Source organism: Mytilus californianus, unplaced genomic scaffold, assembly GCF_021869535.1.
Source record: "Mytilus californianus isolate M0D057914Y unplaced genomic scaffold, xbMytCali1.0.p SCAF_1, whole genome shotgun sequence".
Lineage (NCBI taxonomy): Eukaryota > Metazoa > Mollusca > Bivalvia > Mytilida > Mytilidae > Mytilus > Mytilus californianus.
The window spans coordinates 120498129-120519951 of NW_026262581.1; the positions used below are offsets into that span (position 1 = coordinate 120498129).

The 21823-nt window shown below is 31.6% G+C and overlaps 1 protein-coding gene across 1 annotated transcript; it reads right to left on the minus strand.

Moving 5' to 3' along the window:
* Nucleotides 1-1501: 1501 nt before the first annotated feature.
* On the minus strand, nucleotides 1502-13931 carry LOC127732547 (BSD domain-containing protein 1-like). The gene is made up of 8 exons (XM_052241599.1): nucleotides 13912-13931; nucleotides 8583-8796; nucleotides 7676-7828; nucleotides 6586-6756; nucleotides 5997-6141; nucleotides 5012-5668; nucleotides 4363-4493; nucleotides 1502-3334 (listed from the first exon to the last, which is right to left on the minus strand). Exons 1-8 carry the CDS (start codon nucleotides 13920-13922, stop codon nucleotides 3308-3310), a joined length of 1509 nt encoding a protein of 502 aa, XP_052097559.1. The 5' UTR covers nucleotides 13923-13931; the 3' UTR covers nucleotides 1502-3307.
* Between the last annotated feature and the right edge of the window lie 7892 nt (nucleotides 13932-21823).

Sequence of the window (21823 nt, forward strand, 5' to 3'; positions counted from 1 at the left end):
CTATCAAACTAACCTGAGCAGAAAACTTTAAAATTGCTGACACGTCCTCTGACGCTGGAAAAGCAATACTGTCTTGCTTTCCGCGACTTTTGACGCAGGCGAGACAAAACACTATACAATTTTTTAAAAGCAGTTGCTGAACCATGACAATGAGGTCAAGGACATGGACATATGACAGACTGAAACTTCGTAACATAAGACATCTGTATACAAAGTATGAAGCATCCAGGTCTTCTACCTTCTGAAATATAGGCCAAAAAATCAAGACATCAAGAGGTCAACATATAATCTTTTCGGTTTAAATTTGGTGTAAAATCACATAACTAATTTTTATAATTCAACAAAAGCATATACATGTACTATGGTCATCAGGAGGACTCTAAAGGTGAGTTTGATTTATGAAGAGCTTATCCGATTTAACTAAGTTTGAGTATTGATTACATTCTAAAATGATGGCAGCGGGGAAATGTAGTATCCCCATTGATATAACTACTTTTGTTTCCATCTTATTCTGCTCATTTTACAGGTATATATGGAAATTGGTTTTATGTAGGGATGTCAATGAGGAATCAAACTTGATAAAAGCTTGGTAGTATGGAGTAAGAAAATACAAAAATGATACCCGACTAATTGGTGTCCTGTAAGGACAATGTTCCCTTCTATTCCTTTTCTTAAAAAAAATCTTGAGAAATCCCCTAAATATTTAAAAGTAGTCTCTGATGAATCTTATTTTAAATTTGTTTTGTATATTTGTGCTGAATTATCATTTGAAATTATTAGTTTGGAAACTTTAATTAAACAAAGTATTATCAGTAAAGACCTGTCTTAGCAATAAAGACCAACATTTCTTTGTGTAAAATGTGCATAATTGAGTTCCCATTTTGCAGATCAAGTACTTGAGTATCACTCAGTAAGGCCAGCAAGTATTCCTTATCAACTCTTCACCGAGTTTCCATCCCTAGTATTATGTAGGTAAATGGTCTTCAAACTTCATAATGAAATCCAATGTGCATGGTGCGATCATGTATTAAAATCAATCTATTTCATTCCATTGACCTGTATGATTGATGTTTTAAAACAATTTTCCAAAATCCTCGATTTTTTATGTATTGAAAATTATTTTACCTGAATACAAAGTAAGGATTAAAGGGATGTGTTGCCATTTAAATTGGTCAAGTGCTTAAATGAAGTTTGGTTCTTTTGCTTAAATGAGTTAAAAGTTTTGTCACTAGACTGGGTAATAATAAGGAATATTATGTTGTTTGTTTGCTGTTGTAAACATGCCGATCCAGAGTCAATTTGTCATTTATAATTTCTATTTTGCCTCAATGACTCTGAATTCATAACCATATCTTAGAATTGATTTTCAAAAATTAATACAATTTAGCAGTTGCATCTGACCATATGATACATTTTACAAGATGATGGTCACCATGACCTATATTTTCAGGGTCAACTTTTTTCCTCAAACTTAACTTTACATGATTAAGAAACAAAGCAATACAGACATTCATTGATTTAATCATAAAATAGCACTGTTTTATATAAACAATAGTTAATAAATATAGATAGAGAAGTCAACTTAACAGAAAAGTATAAATAATATATTATTTCAATGTAAATAAATCTGAAGATAAATCAATTGCCAATGTTTTAAGATATACTCTGCATTTATCTCTCACCTAAAATGTTACTTAAGAATCTTGTAAGGTTCAATCAGGGCAACTTTGGTTGAGAGAGGCTTGGTTCAGACAGTATGAATAACTATATTAGTATGTTGCTTAATCCTTTGATGATTATTCTTATTTAATCAACATGTGGTTTGTTTGATCACAGTTCTTCACTGGTCAAAATTTGATTATGACGTACAATTTTCTTGCTCTCCTCTGCATTTCCTGTTGTGGTGTCACGAAAAAAGGCGACCATGCCTGATGATGTCACATAGAAATAATACATCTTTTTGCAGATCATTCGAAAAGAAGGATTGAGATTGTCTGTAAATCTTCTAAAATTATTAGAGAAACAGATTCCACCACCAAATCTCGTGCAATACGATATTTATCCACTATAGCTATCAACAGTAAAATTTGGCGAATCTCGCATTTTAAATTTGAAAATTTAACTGTCTTGAGTGGATTAATATCATGTTACACTTGATGCAGTGCTAGAATCCATATTTCCAACTCAGGACAAATATGTATATCATATGTCAAGCTCTAAATTGTCCAAAGTCTATATAAGTTGTTATAAAACAAATATAGTGTTCTAAATGGCAAAAGAATGAGAACGTAAAAAGGAGAAATTATACAATCTATTTGTATACATATACAAAGGACAAAACTTAATAGCAATAGCATCAATGTAATTACATGTAAATTGATGGCAATTAACAACAATTCATCAAGTTTTAACAAATAATACCCAGGGCTGTGAAAATGTCCTACTTGTGATAAATTTTTAATGAAAGTTTTCTACAAGTTTTGAAGAATGCCAAAAAGTAATTCATAGTTTATTTAAAAGAAGTAGTTTTTGGTGTATATAACTGAATCCAGTTTTACATTTTCACATCCCTGATGACATAACAATTAATAAGTAATATAATTAGTGTCCTATAAAATATATCATGTAGTAACTGAGCCCACAAAGCTTGTGAACAATATGAAACAATGAAAGATAAATCATATGCCTATTTCATGAAAAAATTAAGTAGTCATATAGAATTGTCTACCCTTCCATATTCATCAATAAATTGATTGCTTTGTTTCAGATCTCATATTAATTGAAAAGTGTACAGACTTATAATTTTTATAGATATTTTTTAATATCAAATCATGAAAGTTTTTCTTTAAATAAAACATAAAAAAATCAGAAATTGTGGATAAAAAAATGAAAAAAGATCATTGTACAAAGTGGTTATCATTCCACAAAATGAAAGACTTTTCACACCATTACTTGTTGAACAATAGTTTGCTACTAATATCTGATTCTTATAACATTTAAAAATATATTTAGGATTATTATATGTACCTTTTTAACTGTTTACCTTCAGTAATCACAATTTAAGAATCAATATAAAATATAGTTCCCTCTAAATTCAATTTAATCATGATTAAAAAAATTACAAGGGAAAATAAATCCTTTAAGATTCCCATTCCAACATGTATTTGGATCATAATACCCAACCTATTTACACAGTTTTATGAGAAATGAAAAATACAAATAAATGATCAAGTGGAATCCTCTGAAGCAAAGGAGAAGAAATGTAACCCTCCACAATGTTTATAGACAACCTGAATATTGTAACAGGTCATTCCCAGCTTTCCCAATCATCTTCCTGCAAAAAATAAATACAATTCTGTTACAAAAACTTTCTTTATAAATTGTTCCACTTTTGCCATGCTTACAATTTTAACTTGATCTTTTTGTTATGATAGGAAAAACGCAGTTGTGTACACATCGAAAATTTTATAAAAATTAAAATATGGAAAATCTAGTAAGAATAAAACTAAAGTAATAAATTAAAAACTATTATACAAACATGTGAAAAATCACTTTGTAGCTATATTCCGTTCCTAAAATTACTTTTCATTTACGGAACCAGCATCATGATTGTGTTGCTAATGCAAACAATTAAAATGATCCTTGTGTTGTCAGAAAACAATTCTATGCCTCCTTACCCAGTCCTGACATTTTTTCTGAAGATTTCTAAATAACTGACGAAATAAAATATGACGTTCTAAAGAGACCATGGACAACAATTCATTCTCACGATTTTCCTGTGAGGTATGAATAGTCTTAATTACATACGTTGTCATAACAGATTTTTAAACAGTTCAGTCAGACGTTTAACGGGGGTGGTAAAAGGTAATTTTCGTGCATCGTGTTTGCCATTTTTTAAAAATTTTAATTGACGATCAACGTATTCTTACATTCGGTTGTGCAAGACGGGTGCCTCATTCAAAGAGTTCCCCAATTTAATTATATGTGCTTCGAGATTAAACATGCTTATTTTCCATGCTTCGAGATTAAAAGTGCTTGTTTTCCATGCTTGGTAAAATTAAAAGACTGTTGTTTTAAAAGTTATAAGAAGAAATCGGAAATAATTTGATGATTTTCCTTATAGATTTCAGGACTTAAAACGTACATATTATATACTTGCCAGTTTAAGGTTTCTAACCTATGATATGCGTTCATTATAGTACTTTTTTATCAAAACTCTGGCAGTGAGTACACATCATATTGGTCTAGCTATGCCCCGGCTGATATACATAAATAAAATTCTAAACACAAAATTCTGTCGTGCTTTTATTTTAGAAAAATGTTTTGTTGAAAATTGTGCATTATAATGCAAATATATATTACCACATCTGCAGATAATTTTGTGTAGTCCGTAGAGGACAAATTTAATTTCTTGGCAATTTCATCAGCGGCTTTCATATCTTCTTCAGTCAGTTCAACATCAAAATCTCTCTCCCAGTCTTCATCTGCACTTTCTGAAATAGAAGAAATTACAACATAAGACTCGTCTAGTTTAAAACATTCCTGAAAATAAACTCTGATTGAGTATAAATCCCTCAGATCAAATAAAGAACATATTCAGAGATCCTATATATTATATATGTATAAGTTGGATATAAATATATGTATTAAAGATGCCATTAAATTATAAAACATATCTTTATATATAATATTTCAGTTCACTTTCATCTGATGGCCACTTTTTAACCATAAAATCCTCAACAAACCCCCTGTGCAAATAGTTTGTAAATCGGTAATTATCTATCATTGATGTGAAAGGCACACCTACTATTGATGCGTTAATCAAAACACTACATGAAAATGTAATAAATTGATATCACAAAAGTATCCACATGTATAGTACAAGTTTCATTGAGAAAAACATTTTGTAGTTTGCTCCAAGAAAATTCAGGAAAATAAGTAACTAGAAACTATCATTATCCAAAGAATAACATTAATATGGCTATAGACCTTCTAGCACTAGTATTCCTACCTTTTGTAGACTCTGTTGAAGGTGAATCCCTATCTGGATTAACAACAACTGTATCCCCCTTTTCTTTGGTCCTTATTTCATCATTTTCATTTGTATTTTCCTGTTCACTTGGTTTCACATTTTCATTTTCTGTTAATTTTTCAGTTTCTGTATTCACATTTTTCTCCAAATCATGTTCTGTTTCTGTATTTACATTTTTCTCCAAATCTTTTTCCACATTATGACTTTCACATGGTATAGATGTGGCTCTGGGTTTATCAACTTCTTCCTCTAATACTAGAGAACTGTCACCTATTGTCTTATTGTCATTTGAAATGTCACCTTTTGTCCCATTGTTCTTTGAACTGTCACCTATTGTCTCACTGTCCATTGATTTACAATTTTCTACTTCTGTTTTTAAACAGGATTTTGGTGTATGAACATTATTCTGTAAATCACTATCACAGGGAAGTTCATTATTTGGAACAATATCAGATTCCTGTGTTTGGTCTTTGATATCACTGTCTTTACTACTATCTGTTTTGACCAATGTTGAGGGAGGTTGTTCACTATTGTTTTGTGATAAATTTTGCACCTTGTTAGTCTGTATTTTATTTTCTACATATTTCAATTTTCCGGTAGTTGCTTCTCCCTCCTCTGCACTAGAATCATCCTCTTCTAAAAATAATATAATTAATTTCATTAATTTCTTATAATTTCCCTGGTGTTCCTGGTGTTTGAAAGTTTTCATTTCGATTTACCTTTAAACAATGTCCAATATTTTATTTGTAAGTGTCAAGTTATCCTTCTACACGAACATAGAGATGTAATTCTGAAGTTAACCTTCTGGATTTTTTTGTAAAGAGCCTACTTTTAATAAACCAACTTTTACTGATGAAATCATACTGCTGGTAAGAAATAAAGATGCAAGAACAATATTTAACTAACAATTTACAATCCACACACCAAATACTATCGACCCAAAACACATAATAACAATCCTTACCGTCCCAGTTTATGGAATCTTCTTTTTTCTCAGACTGTTCAGCCCTTTTCATTAATGCCAACTTCCTTGCTTCATCAATTTGAAGCTGGTGAACTTTGTAAAAATATCTCCTCCAAAAATTGGCATGAGAAATTTCTGATGGTACCTTAAAAATTAAAGAAAGAACTCAATTTACAACAATCACAGTACATAACTGTCATTTCATATAGAATTCACTGAATCCCTGCATGTGTATTTCAAATGGATACTGTGTAAATGTATAGTTGATTTAAGATTTGCTTTGTTTATTTAACACCCGCTTTTCATTCTTACAATTTAATGACAGTAATTCTTCATTTTTTATTGGTGAATTAAACCACAATACTCAGGTAAAACCAGTAACTTTCGGCAAGTTATCAACAATCATTTCCTCAGGTCAACTGATAGAGTGTACTTTACTCAATCAACTAATGCTAAGTTCAGCAATGTGAACTGTTATATGAAGTTAACTTCTGGAAGTATTTTGTCTGTTTTAAACTCACAAGCATAAAAATAAATAAAAATCCTTTTTAAATGAACATACAATTATATAATCTACTGAAATACTGACCAGTCTGGTATAAAGTCCTCTGACTTCCACTTGTGATACCAGTAATTCTGAAACCTCCCCTTTCCTGACTTCCATGTCAAATGATTTCAACCATTCTTTATACTTATCTATAGAACCAGTAGGATCATTACAATAGGTACCCGGATCTACTTGTATGGCATGTAGTCTGGCCTGAAAAAAACAAAGAACTAGTAAGATCATTACAATAGGTACCCGGATCTACTTGTATGGCATGTAGTCTGTTCTGAAACAAACGATACACCAGTAGGATCATTACAATAGGTACTTAGATCTATTTGCATGGCATGTAATATGGCCTGAAACAAACAAAGAACCAGTAGGATTATCACAATAGGTACCAGGATATACTTTTATGGCATGTAGTCTGGCCTGAAACAACCAAGAAACCAGTAAGATCATTATAATAGGTACAAGGATCCACTTGTATGGTATGTAGTCTGGCCTGAAACAAACAAGGTACCAGTTTCATCATTATTAAAGGTACCAGTATACTGGCTGAAACAAACAAAGAACCAGTAGGATCATTACAATATGTAATACCATCTGTACGTGTATGACTTGTGGTCTGGCCTGAAACAATTAAGGAATAGTATGATAATGAGGAAATGAAATCCATTACAATGGCATGACATCAGGCCTGAAAAAGACAAAGAACCAGCTGTATTATAACAATATGTATTACTGGGATCCTCAAGAATGACATGTATTAAACTTAACATTTTGAGGTAAACAAGGCACAAGTAGGACTATCACAGTATGTATTGGGGTTCACTTGAATTGCACATAATCTAGACTCCAGAAATGGATATGGCACCACTAGGAATATAAAATCACATCTCCCAAGTCACTGGATAAATAAAGGTGGCTTCAAATTAGCAAGAAAATAGTAAAATTTATCCATAGGTTGAGTGCTTGTAGACTGACTTGATATTGAAAAGTACAGATAATTTAAAAATCAAAGTATTGGGCATAGGATAACATTTATAATCATGTCCATGATAGTTTTTTTTTAAGTCTGGATAAATATAAGTTAACCGATTAACCCTGATCAATTTAACCTTCTTTGTACCTTAGCCCTATCAAATATAGGATCTGTAATCTTTCTTCTTGTTACAGGGACATCTTTGTCTTCAGCTTCTACTACTAAAAGTTTTGTCAAACCATCCAAAAATGAGGACAACCCTTGCTTTAGTTTGTCTCTGGCAGCCTCAGTATTTTCTGTCTGAAAAAGAAAAAAATACAACAATTGTTTTACTTCTCAATATGGAAAATATAAACATACAATAAATGTATGTAAGGTGAAAGAAATTGTAGAGCTATAGAAGGTCTTTTCATGTAAAATTGACATTTTTTAAGTGCCTACCCAAGTTTTGTTTTGTAGCTCTTGTTACCTTTAGAGTTTGCAAGTGTTTCACTACATTAAACATACATGTAACCTTTCTGTCAGAATAAAGTATGCCACATGTTTTTCCCTTTACTTGCCTTTTGCACTGATGGTAGCTGCGGAACCGTAGCTCTTAGGTCCTTATGTTATTTTTTGACTATTTGCGGACTCTATGGTCCGCAAATAGTCAAAAAATAACATAAGGACCTAAGAGCTACGGTTCCGCAGCTACACTGATGGGTGATGCGTGTAAAAAACACTGTGGATCCATTATTATATATATATATATGTAAGATACCAATTTTCTTAAATTTCATGGGGAAAAGTGAATCATGAATTCAAATGTTCAACAAAGTACACATTTTCTATAGGCTTATTAAGCTTGTACACAGACTTTGGAAAAAACTTTGAAATCAAATATCCATGAAAATATGATTTTTCCTCAATCCATAAAAATTGGTACCCATGCATATGAATATATATGACATATACACAGTAATTAATTACCATTACCTTAAACACTTACCACAGGAAATCATGTGGTTGCTCTACAATTTTTCCTATAAAATAAGCTTGTTATGTGATAATTTACCTTCAAGGTTTCTCGTAAAGATTCACTTGTTTTAGCTACAGCTTCACCAGTGTCATTTGACATGGTATTGGAAAACTCCTCCAAATCTTTCTTGATCATTTCGTAGGCAGACATAGATTTCTCTTTTGCTGCCTGTATCCCATACATGGACTTCTCTTTTGCTGCCTGTATCCATCCTCCCCACCAACTTCCTCCTTCACCACTTGTTTCAATACTATATTAAAAAAAAATACATGTACATCAAAACCATCTAGGAATTATTGGGAAAGAAATGAAAGTTTTCCACAGAATCATTTGCAGTTTACCTGTCGATTTAAACTTTTGTCAGTTCACTTGTCCCATTGAATAAATACAATAGCTATTGTTCTCTGTGTAGTTTATTTATAGGTTAGTCTATGGAAAGGTATATACTATGAAATTTAGAGCGAGGGGCTTGCCCCGAGCTCTTAATTTCATAGTATATACCTTTCCATAGACTATCCAATTTAGCACATATTTACAACTCGAGTAATCTTTTAATTGGTCTATTGATAGTTTATTTTGGCTGACTACTTGTATCACAGGTGTTTGTAAAACGGAGCTCATTAACGAGTTTTGTAAATCTACTCACTAGTATCATTGTAAAATATGTGATTTCAAAAGGCCCTTCACTCCAGAATGAAAAGATGGTAGCTGCTAGTGTAAGTATGTATACTGATATAAAGCAGTGTTTTACTATACATGTTCTTCTTACAAGGTAAGATGACAAAATAAATTGACCAAAAACAGGCAATAATTAAATTGCAGTGGAAGCTTTACATGTTTTGAAAACATTTTTTAATTTCACAGTAAAACTAAAGCTATAATAAATTTGAAACATATAGATAGTTTGTCCCCAAACATATAGTCTAGCAGATAGGCATTAAAAAGCAACTACAAATAGATCAAAGATTATAGGTTTTGTGTTTTTTTTTTTTATTAGTTCAAAGTAAAAACTAAAAGATTTATCAGAATATGTTTATATATATAGCTTGCACATTATTTTCAGACATAATCACAGTTTTTCAATTCATGACATCGTCCTGAACATGCATGAAATATTTGCCACTGGACATTAAGCAACCAATAATCAATAAATCAATCAATTCATGACGAAATAGATCACTTTCCTTAAGAAAGTTTAAAAAATTATCACCAAGTTGCTTTAATTTTCCTTCACAAGGTTTCATAGTACACACTTTTCTGTGTACAAAGTAATTGCATGGATGATACATTATCATAATTTTAAGATATCATTGTACTCTAATCAAGGTATAAAGAACCATGTGTATTACCCTTTATTTAAATGATAACATTTGCAATTGTCAAAACATTTTTTAGATCCAAAGATTTTAATAGCAGGATATTTAAAATCAATGTGAAAACTAATTACAAACTATTTAATTTAATTTGGAACACAGCATTTTATTTCAAAATAGCCAGTGGCAAATTTTGTTTTAAATATCTTGATTACGATACAATGAAATCTTACCCTTGTGGTCATTCATGCGTAGTTACTTAGTACACAGGAAAAGTATGTACTATGAAAATTAGAAGGCAAATATAAGCAATTTGATTGGACGAGAAGTTGTAAGTATGTGCTAATTACTGAGAACTTTAAATGTCTTCTAAGAATAATCCTTCACTCATTGATTAATTTACCTGAAGAAAAAAATTGTTTTGTAAGTAGATAAAAATACATGTATCAACTCACATAACTGTATGTGATGTTGTATTTATTCAATATCAATAATATATTTTCAATTTGTTCAATATAAACACTGATTCAAATTTAAAAAGTTGATTTCTGACAAAATATTCTACATTGTTCCTATTGAATTGTTTTTCTTTTTGTGTGGTTGACAGATAAAAACTAGAAAATGACGATGTTAAGTTAAGACCTTCTTAAATGTATTCTATAACTAAACAAACACAAAAAGAAATGCATATTTCAAAAGGAACTGCTAATGATTAAATCAGTATTTATATTGAATAGATTGAAAATATAATACATGTATTAATATTGAATAAATAGAACATCACATGCAGTTTTGTGAGTTGATAAATGTATTTTCATATATTTAGAAGATAATTTTTTCTTCAGGTAAATTAATCAATGAGTGATGGATTTCTCTTACAAGAAATTTAAAGGTCCCAGTGAAAAAACTACTTGGACAACAATCATGACAATAGCTATTGTATATATTCAATGGGACAAGTGAACTGACAAAAGTTTAAATCAACAGGTAAACTGCCAATGATTCTGGGGAAAACTTTCATTTCTTTCGTAATACGACCAAAAGTTTTGCACTTCTTTTATACATTCTTGATTTTGCCAGGAACTTGTTCAACCACAGCCAAGTTATTCAATATTAAAATTTTAGTTTTCTACATTGCTATGAGTATAGAGATTGACAAAGACCATACAGCAAATGTACAGTAAGCTGCAGATGTTGGTTACTAATATTCTAAACTTGTGGGGTAATTAATAAGACAAAATCTCATTTCCAAATGGGTTTCCTTTTGTTAAAAACTTAAAATTATGTAACAGTAAACATATGTCTCTCAAGAAATGTTGCAGGCCAGACAAAAACTTTGGTAGTCAGGTTGTTATGAAAACATTTTGGATAATATTGTCATTATTGATGACATGTATGCTTACAAGTTCATCAAAATTATTACATGTATCTCATTAATCAGCTGTCATTAAACCAAGGTATAAAATTATGTACAAACAGTGAAACTTAGAGGCAAATCTCAAGTTTATAAACCAGTTGACTCCTCAAAGCTTGAAGGTTTTTAAGTGACAGAAATTCACCAACACAACAAATATAAAGACATCAACATGTGGTTTTTAACAAAAGACAAGTCTATACATGAATGCAGTACATTGCACAAAATTCTATACAAGTTGTAAATCCATGTACATATAACTACGAAAGATTAAATCATCATCAAATCACTAATTTGCCCTTTTAGAATATAAAGCATTGTGGGTAGCTATATATAGTATTTAAAAAAATTTCTATTTTTAAAAGCATAACTGAAATAAACATTGACTGTTGTTTGCTCTACGGTCGGGTTGTTGTCTCTTTGACACATTCCCCATTTCCATTCTCAATTTTATTGAGGCTGGTATCGACTCCTGAACAATGGATGTCCAACAAATGATAAAATTTTGTTATCTTTTTGGTGTACTAACAATATGAAATTACCACCAATCATTTAAATTGTAAATAGACAAAAAACTTCTACATTTAGATATAAATAAATTATAATAAAGACATCCAATGATAAGACTGCAGGTACATCTGGCAGAGTTAAACTGGTTTGGTGATTGTTCAATCCTCCTAATTATTATCATTATCAGTGGCAAAACAAAAGGTACAGAAAAGTATGCACTAAGAAAAAATAGTTCTGAAAGACAAAAAAAAACCTCAAATTTATATACAGTGAAACCTGTCCAAACCAAACACCCTCAGGACTTTGTGTTTTGTTCGGTTTTCACAGGTGTTCGGATTGTAGAGGTAAACAGAAGTGGAAAGTTTTAAATCATTTTGACACTTACTGACGAGGGATGCCAGTGACACAACAGACGAAAATATAGTTTCATGTTGATTTTTTGAAAATATCAAATAGATGAAGAAAGACATAGTATATTTTTTTTAATCAAATGCCATTTCCTCAATCTCGCTCCTCATTGTAAACATATAATAACCGTTCAATCAGTGATGTCTGACATGGATCGAGTTTGCTTTTCATAATGATGTTGTCATCCATTAATTCACTGACCACTTTAGATTCTTAATCACTGTCAAATGACGATTCCGTAGTTAAATCGAGATCAACATCGTCTGTTCCAATTATCTTTACACACGAGTTCTCAGACTTTATCTTAGCTAAATATCTAACAGAACATCATCATCCAGGTCTTCAGAATCATCTGCATTTGATAGGGCCTCTAAAGAGAATCCAGCATCCCGAAAACATGACTCAAAAGTCGTTGATTTGTTTCGTTTCACTACTTCTCAATCCAGTGAATGGCTTTAAAAACAATAATTTATTTACACAGTTCAGTTACAGAATGGCAGTTATGAATTTGTGGCATTAAATATTTGAATCACGTGCATTTAATTTATTCCAATTTGTAGTCAAGTGAAAGTTCCTTTCTTGCCCTTTTCGGCAATGGTGGCAACTGATCAATTTTACGTCTCTTTACAGAAGTTTTCATCTTATCACTGTATACATGTACAAAAACAAGCCAATTAGTTCATATTAACAACTCACCAGTTAATTAAACTTCAAATACCCTCGGGGATAGTCTGTCATCCTGTGTTTGTTTAATAACTCATGCAAATCATTTGAAATACCTTTTGTTTTGATTGCTATCGATCGATTTTGACAGGTAATTTTTCAATACTCATTCACTAACCAGCCTTCAAAAAGCGTTCGGAATTCGGTATTGACAGGGTTCGGTTTGTTCAGGTTAGATTAACATTAATTGATAGGGAAATTTTATGGGACTTTGAAAATTGTTTGGTTTAAACTCGAATTCGGTTTTATCAGGGTTCGGTTTACCCAGGTTTCACTGTATAAATGCATTTTAGCTAAAAAAATGATTTATAACAGTAAAGGAACAAATGTGTGATAAGGGGCACATTTGGTCCCCATCAGAATACTTAAAATTACCAGACAGTATACCCTACTACTCGCAATAGAGTAAACTTGCATTAATTATTTGATTACTTTAGTGCGGTTTCATACCTTGAAACAAATTAAGCAGCCATGATGTATATATTGCACGTCATTCAAACATATTACCATAAATCTATTTCAAACAAGATTGTGGTCTTAAATTATTGTATGTATTAATGTCAAAGTAACAAAACTATCTTCAACATTTTCAGACACAGAATCACAAAAGGGATAAAGTTTGGTGGTAGTATCAAATGTGTGCAGGATTACATTGAGTCCTGGGCGATTTTCGGCTCAGAATCCCAAAAGCGATTACTGTTAGGGATGCTCTTTTACAGATGATCACAGATAATTTTCTTGGACAGTTGAATGGCTGTAGGTTATATTTAATGACTCAGGTCTACACGTATTATATACTCAAGCATTTGTATAGCGAGATCTCACTATACAAATCCTTGATATTCTGTATTTGTTCGGAATGCAGAATTGTTTTACCACATTGGCGTTATATCAGAACAAATAGATCTGAACTCCTAACTCAAAATGATTACTCTGTATGTCAATCAACTCATATATTATTTGAAGAAAAGAGTTTTTCTGAAATCACAGTGTTTACCTTTCAGCCATAGCATTAATCTCTAACCAAATTGAAACGAAAACCCTTTACTTATAAAAGAAAATAACTCAACAATAGTTTGACAAATATTTGGTACTTTTCCAACAAAATTGTATCATTAACTGCTATTTAATATTAAAAATATCAATTAATTCCGAAATATAGCTATCATGCAATACACGGAATTTATAGACTATAATCAAACGTAAACAAAATCACGTGCTACATAAAAGTTATTTGGCGGTAAATTTTGAACTAAAAGATATAATAATATTTAAATTTTTTCCCCAATTGAAATAAAGAATTGTTGTTTGAAAACATGAAATTTTCTATGCATCTCGTGGAAACGTTACAGTAGGTAGATTAATAAGGAAAAAAATGATGATTTTTAGACCCCCTCCACAAAAAAAAAGAATAATAGTCCCAGACTAAATAAATACGAAAACATTATCGAATTACCCTGATAAAATTGATCCCCCCCACTTTGAATTTAAAAAAAATTTGAACCCCCCTTTTCACTTACAGAAAAAAAAACTTGACCCCCCCCCCTACATTTTGACCAGCCCCCCCCCCTCACAGGTAAAACAATGATAAGTCCCTTATAGGTGTTTGATTATAGCACAGTGGAGAATCGACACTGAATTTTAGGACGCCTGTTCACAAATTTTACGTTAAAATCCGCGATCTTCTATGAGTGAGAATATTCATTTTTAAAAAGTGTTTCAGAAATAAAAGAGATAAATTACCTTTTTCAATTAAAGTAAAGTCAATTAAAAAATGTCGTTTTTTTATGCAGAATCCTATAAAATCTATAGCATCATCAATTTACTACAACTTGACCTCCGTATAGTTATAGGTTAGTCTATGGAAAGGTATATACTATGAAATTTAGAGCGAGGGGCTTGCCCCGAGCTCTTAATTTCATAGTATATACCTTTCCATAGACTATCCAATTTAGCACATATTTACAACTCGAGTAATCTTTTAATTGGTCTATTGATAGTTTATTTTGGCTGACTACTTGTATCACAGGTGTTTGTAAAACGGAGCTCATTAACGAGTTTTGTAAATCTACTCACTAGTATCATTGTAAAATATGTGATTTCAAAAGGCCCTTCACTCCAGAATGAAAAGATGGTAGCTGCTAGTGTAAGTATGTATACTGATATAAAGCAGTGTTTTACTATACATGTTCTTCTTACAAGGTAAGATGACAAAATAAATTGACCAAAAACAGGCAATAATTAAATTGCAGTGGAAGCTTTACATGTTTTGAAAACATTTTTTAATTTCACAGTAAAACTAAAGCTATAATAAATTTGAAACATATAGATAGTTTGTCCCCAAACATATAGTCTAGCAGATAGGCATTAAAAAGCAACTACAAATAGATCAAAGATTATAGGTTTTGTGTTTTTTTTTTTTATTAGTTCAAAGTAAAAACTAAAAGATTTATCAGAATATGTTTATATATATAGCTTGCACATTATTTTCAGACATAATCACAGTTTTTCAATTCATGACATCGTCCTGAACATGCATGAAATATTTGCCACTGGACATTAAGCAACCAATAATCAATAAATCAATCAATTCATGACGAAATAGATCACTTTCCTTAAGAAAGTTTAAAAAATTATCACCAAGTTGCTTTAATTTTCCTTCACAAGGTTTCATAGTACACACTTTTCTGTGTACAAAGTAATTGCATGGATGATACATTATCATAATTTTAAGATATCATTGTACTCTAATCAAGGTATAAAGAACCATGTGTATTACCCTTTATTTAAATGATAACATTTGCAATTGTCAAAACATTTTTTAGATCCAAAGATTTTAATAGCAGGATATTTAAAATCAATGTGAAAACTAATTACAAACTATTTAATTTAATTTGGAACACAGCATTTTATTTCAAAATAGCCAGTGGCAAATTTTGTTTTAAATATCTTGATTACGATACAATGAAATCTTACCCTTGTGGTCATTCATGCGTAGTTACTTAGTACACAGGAAAAGTATGTACTATGAAAATTAGAAGGCAAATATAAGCAATTTGATTGGACGAGAAGTTGTAAGTATGTGCTAAGATTAAGATAGGTGCATTACTCCCAATTGAAGATTCATTATTCCGGTTAAGTGCTTCTTAAAATTAACAATAAGTTTTGACGATTTTTAAATTCAATGACATCTGTCAGCTTGGTTTGATCTTAATTGCCACTAACTCGTCACCTAGAGATCGTCACCCAAGCTTCCAATGATAACTATAAGCAATTTCTCAAATACCACTCAAGGAGTTACATATTTTTTTATTTTGTTTAATTGTTACTTAATTTACTTATTATTTACTAAGTAGCTGATTTGTTCTAATTAAAAAGTTTAAACTAGTTACCTGTCAGAAGGAACATCGTTGAGTTGGCAGATGATAATCCGTTATCAATTATTGGTTGATTGCTAATGATCAGTTTTGATTGGTTTCTAAGCACGATGATAATCTTGATCACTGAGATTCTAAGGTTGACAGGTGATTTGAGTTCACCGCAAAGAGTATATATACTTGATTTTTACCAAATTTTTCATTAAAAATCTGAAGTCAATTCAGCGAAGTAACATTAAAGCAACCTCAGAAAATATTTAAATGGCGTCCTTACCTATGTCGTTCAGCATAGAGGAACTATCTAAAAGCAGTAGGGTTCAACAGTCACTTAAGTCAGAGAGTGTATTCTACGACTTTTACCAGACACCGTTACTCAACCAACAGTCGAACAACCACTTCTCTACCTGTTTATTGGCAACTGAACAGCACATTCAGAAGAAAAGAAAAAGATCTACCGACGATTCCGAAGATAACATCAGTTCACCAGAATCTAGACATTTCAGCTCTGATGATTCTGAAAACAACTACCAACCAAAAAAGAAGGCTAGAACCATCTTCACCAACTCCCAGGTTTTTGAACTAGAGCGATACTACAGTACACACAAGTACCTTGCTATTGAAGACAGACCCGTTCTTGCCAAGCGACTCAAGCTCAGCGAAGTACAGATAAAATGGTGGTTTCAGAATCGCAGAATGAAAGAGAAACGTCAGATCAAGAACTATAGCTACAATGGCTCAACAGAACTGTCAAAGTTTGTTGGTGTTGGAAGGCCTCTTCCAGAACTACAGTCCTCTATTTGTCATCCATCACAACTACATGGACTTAATCAGAACTATTTAGCATTACCACCAATGTTTAACCCGTACCTCTATGGATATGGTTCTTTGTCACCAGTCATGAATCCTGATTATGTTCAACAGTACTACAACGGACTCTCGCCACAGCCCGTGCAACAGTATAGATTATAACTTGTGTTGATCAACATTATTCATGAACATTCCAATAACTGTGCTTAAGTAACATTATAGTTCTATAGATTGTTGTCAAAGTTTGTTATTCAATTGTTATTGTTGAAGATTTGAAATGTGTATATTCGTGCTCATTAAAACATGTATTCATATTCGATTTCAAGACTTTATCTTATTTAACAAAATAAGGGAATTGTTACATTTTTGTTGCATGGTATTTGGGTTTTCTTTCATTGTTGTAGTAAAAAGCCGGCAGTTGTTGGTTTTCGTTTTTAATTGTTTCGCCTTTTGTCATACCGTGGCCTTTCATAAGTTGATGTCATATTATACGGTAATGCTTATTATTTGTCATTTGGTCTCTAGACTTTTCTCATTGGAAATTATACCACTCGTCCTTAACTTATAAGGGAGGAATGAGATGAACGCCAACGATAACCCCAAAAACATCACAAATACCATAACCAAACGAAAAAAGATCAATAGGATATATTATTCTGGATGTCCGGTTCTGTTTAGCAGCGCAGGATGAAATAGGGGCTGTAGATGCATCGTTGAAGGAAAGTGTTATGCACTCTGCAAGTTAAAAATACCCTTTTAATAACTCTTTCAGGGGTCCGTAAGTTTGCCCAGTGCAAGGTGAAATGTGTGCCTCTATCCAACATTTCAACATTTTCCAGTCAATTTTTATGAAGTATTTGCCACTGTAAATGAACTTCGGCAAACACCACGTAATCAAGGCATCTTCACGGTATCACAACTTATGCACACATGTAAAAAGTAATCAAGGCATCTTCACGGTATCACAACTTATGCACACATGTAAAAAGTAATCAAGGCATCTTCACGGTATCACAACTTATGCACACATGTAAAAAGTAATCAAGGCATCTTCACGGTATCACAACTTATGCACACATGTAAAAAGTAATCAAGGCATCTTCACGGTATCACAACTTATGCACACATGTAAAAATTAATCAAGGCATCTTCACGGTATCACAACTTATGCACACATGTAAAAAGTAATCAAGGCATCGTCACGGTATCACAACTTATGCACACATGTAAAAAGTAATCAAGGCATCGTCACGGTATCACAACTTATGCACACATGTTAAATTAACGCAGAAGGTACCAAAGGAATATATTAAAAAATATAAAATAATGTTACAATACGATGGCAAAAACAAAATACGACGAAAAGACAATCCACAAAACACTACACTGAAAAATGTTGGCTGATGAACACAAACCCCACGAAAAAGCAGGGAGATATCAGCTGTCCTACTGAGTCTAGGAGAATAAGCATACTCTGCTCCTCATGTGGCACCCGTCATGTTGCTCAAGTAAAATAGTACCAAGTCCAATGTAAAAATGATCAAATGAATATATGATGGTAAAATGAAAAAAAGACACATTATTGTTGTTTATATAAATATTAAAATATGTATTCTCTCAAAATGTTAAGCAAATGAATCCATCTTGCAAAGTATTTGTTGTATGTGGTTGTAATCCAGTCTTGAGGCTTGTATAGGGTATATTGGGATACGGGATATTTGCCATTTTAATTTTAGGGATATGGGATATTTGTCCTAAAAATAAATGGGATATGGGATATTGGTGCATTTTTAGGGATATTGAATTTTGAAAATGAAAAATGAAAAAAAAATGTGAAAATTAAAAGTTAAGTACAGAAATATTTACATCTCACTTGATAAAATTGCCAAAAAACATTTACTAGAAAAAGTTATTTAAGTGCTTTGTTGATTTTCATTGAGTTTTGTTATTATAAAACACCCATGCAACCACGCATCCCAAATTGCATGATAGGACCCAACACATACTAGTATTGATCACTATTTTAGTGTTTCGGCAGTTAAATCTAGGGATTAGAGGCTCTGGCTTGGGATGGTAATTTTAGATGCATTATTTTAATATAATCAACAAGTGTGGACACAGATGAATGTGGATAGTATGTTTGGATGTTTGACAGTGTTTTATATGACAAAAGGAGTTCTATGTTTTTCCTATATGGTGTTATTAACTGTGTTGCACGATGACAACCAACCTGAGCATGAGGAGTGTTGTTTATTTAATATTTAGATTTTATGTTCAAGAGGGCATGGAAGAGACACTAATTGCATTAATGACCAAATGATTATGATAGAATATTTTCCACATCTTTGATTTTGGATAAATTTTGTAGCTAGGAGAGCAACACATAATAGGTTCATTTTTTCATGTGATTTTTTTTTAAATGGGAGATGATATCTGAGAACATGATATCAGGAGGCTGTAATTCAGTGGTTGTCGTTTGTCTATGTGTTACATAATATTTGTTTTTCGTTTATTTTGTGTACATAAATAACATAAATGACTATGCGTTATGGGCTTTGCTCATTGTTGAAGGCTGTACGGTGACCCGTAGTTGTTAATTTCTGTGTCATTTTGGTCTGTTGTGGAGAATTGTCTCATTGGCAATCATACCACATCTTTTTTATATGTATTTGCTCACTATTTGTATGGTTCTATTTATATTACTTTGTGGTGGATTGTCAATATCATTAGTAAAATATTTTGTTAAAATGTCGAAATTGTTTCTCAGATTAGAAGACATTTATTGGTTTTTAGTGATGAAAATGCCTGACATGATGCTTGGGGCTAGATGAGCTAGAAAGTAAACTTCTGTGTTGTTTTTTATCAATTCTTTGATAACATCTCCTCCAAAGCTGGCCGAAGCAAAAAAAGTTTTGACCAATATGAAAACGATATCAACAAAAAAACCTTTGTGAGCATGCTTCAAAGACTCATAACTGATCCAAAAGTAATCTGATAGAATTTCAAGCATGTCAAGTGGGTATTATGAAAATCTACATAATATGTCTAAATATCAAAAAAGTTATAGTAATCAATATGAAAAAGGTATTGCAAAATTATTCTCTTTTCAATTTTTTTTTGTTATATGGATACAAATATAAGTGATACCAATACAGTATTTGTTGTGGTATGAAAGTGTAGTAATTAACATTTACTGTAACAATGTTAATTCACACAAATTAAGAAATAAACAAATGAATGAAAAATGTTGAACATGTACAATGAAATTTAGTTTTAGAAATCAATTAGGCCAGATCGGCCTTATAAATTTTTTTTTTTTTTTTTTTAACATACTGAATGACCATTTACACTCAGGACCGAGTCATCAGTAGGCAGTACAGATGTATTAAAACAACCTAGCATCATATTGCTAGTAGAGAGTGTAGCATTGTCGGGTAAATTTGTTCTTTTTTTAAAATTTGGTTAAAGGACAAAAAATGTTTGGTTCAAATCATAATAAAATGCTTTTATCTCCTTATTACTTACATTGTACATAGAATGGATACTACCCTGACAAATCCTTGTACATGAGAGTTGTCTGTCAAATCTTTATTTCACAAAGAATGAATTGCATAACAATGAACTGAGCTCAAAGCAAAGCACTTTAATAATACACTTAGACAAAGAGCTCAATCCAGTGATATACTTTGTACTACAGGTCCTTCATGAACATCCTATCCACCAAAACCATATCTCACAAACATGCCATACTACATGTACATGGTTCGATCAGAAGTCCTGAAAAAGATATGAATTTTATTATCATATTTTAATTATACATACACAGGTTAAAAGTTATATACTCCAATGGCAGTCTTTCCTGCTAAAATGTCATGTGTAGAATGTGATATACCATTTTTGGGTCTATATGGGTACTGTCCTTTATATTCATTAGGTCATTTTGACACAACAAAATATATAGAAAATGTTAACTTTGATCTGGAAATTGAGTTCTTTTTCGCAAAATAAACCCACTAAAACTAAACTTTGAATGCAAAAGACCCCTAAATGGCTAACAGATATTGCTATAAAGAATAGTCCATGATGATTATTGTTATTAAAGAGTTCATGAAATGTACACTGATTCTCTCAGTTGAATGGACTAGAATGAGATAAGTTATATAAACATAAAGGTTTTTTCAACAGTTGTGGTGTAAATTAAATCAGTTTTATTTTATGGTTGACATATTTAAGTATATATGTAGACCATTGGCTTTTCAACACATTGATATTTTACAATATCGATTATCTATTTATTGTTATATTGTTGGTATTTTTCACCTTCCTAAAACAGTTTTAACGCAACATGAACGCAAGCTTAATAGATCTTGATAGTGTGTCCTCACATATTTTGACGTTGCTGAAAAATTTTGGTTGACATATGTATCCTCTTCTCATCGTTTTTCGTGCTATTAAGAATGCATACTGTCGTCACAATTTCCATTGAAAAGGCATGCATAGTACAAATTCATATGACGAACGAAAACATATGATCTGACCATATACATGTACATGTATGTATAGGTTATCAGCTTTTCTACACATATTAGCCAGTAAGCCGCAATGAACCTGTTATGGCGAGTGAGCGCAGCTAATGAGCTAAAATGAATCAAATTGTGTCCTCAGTGGGGGATATTTTAAGGGATCTATATGAAGAAAACCTGATCATCTGTTTATCGTTCTATT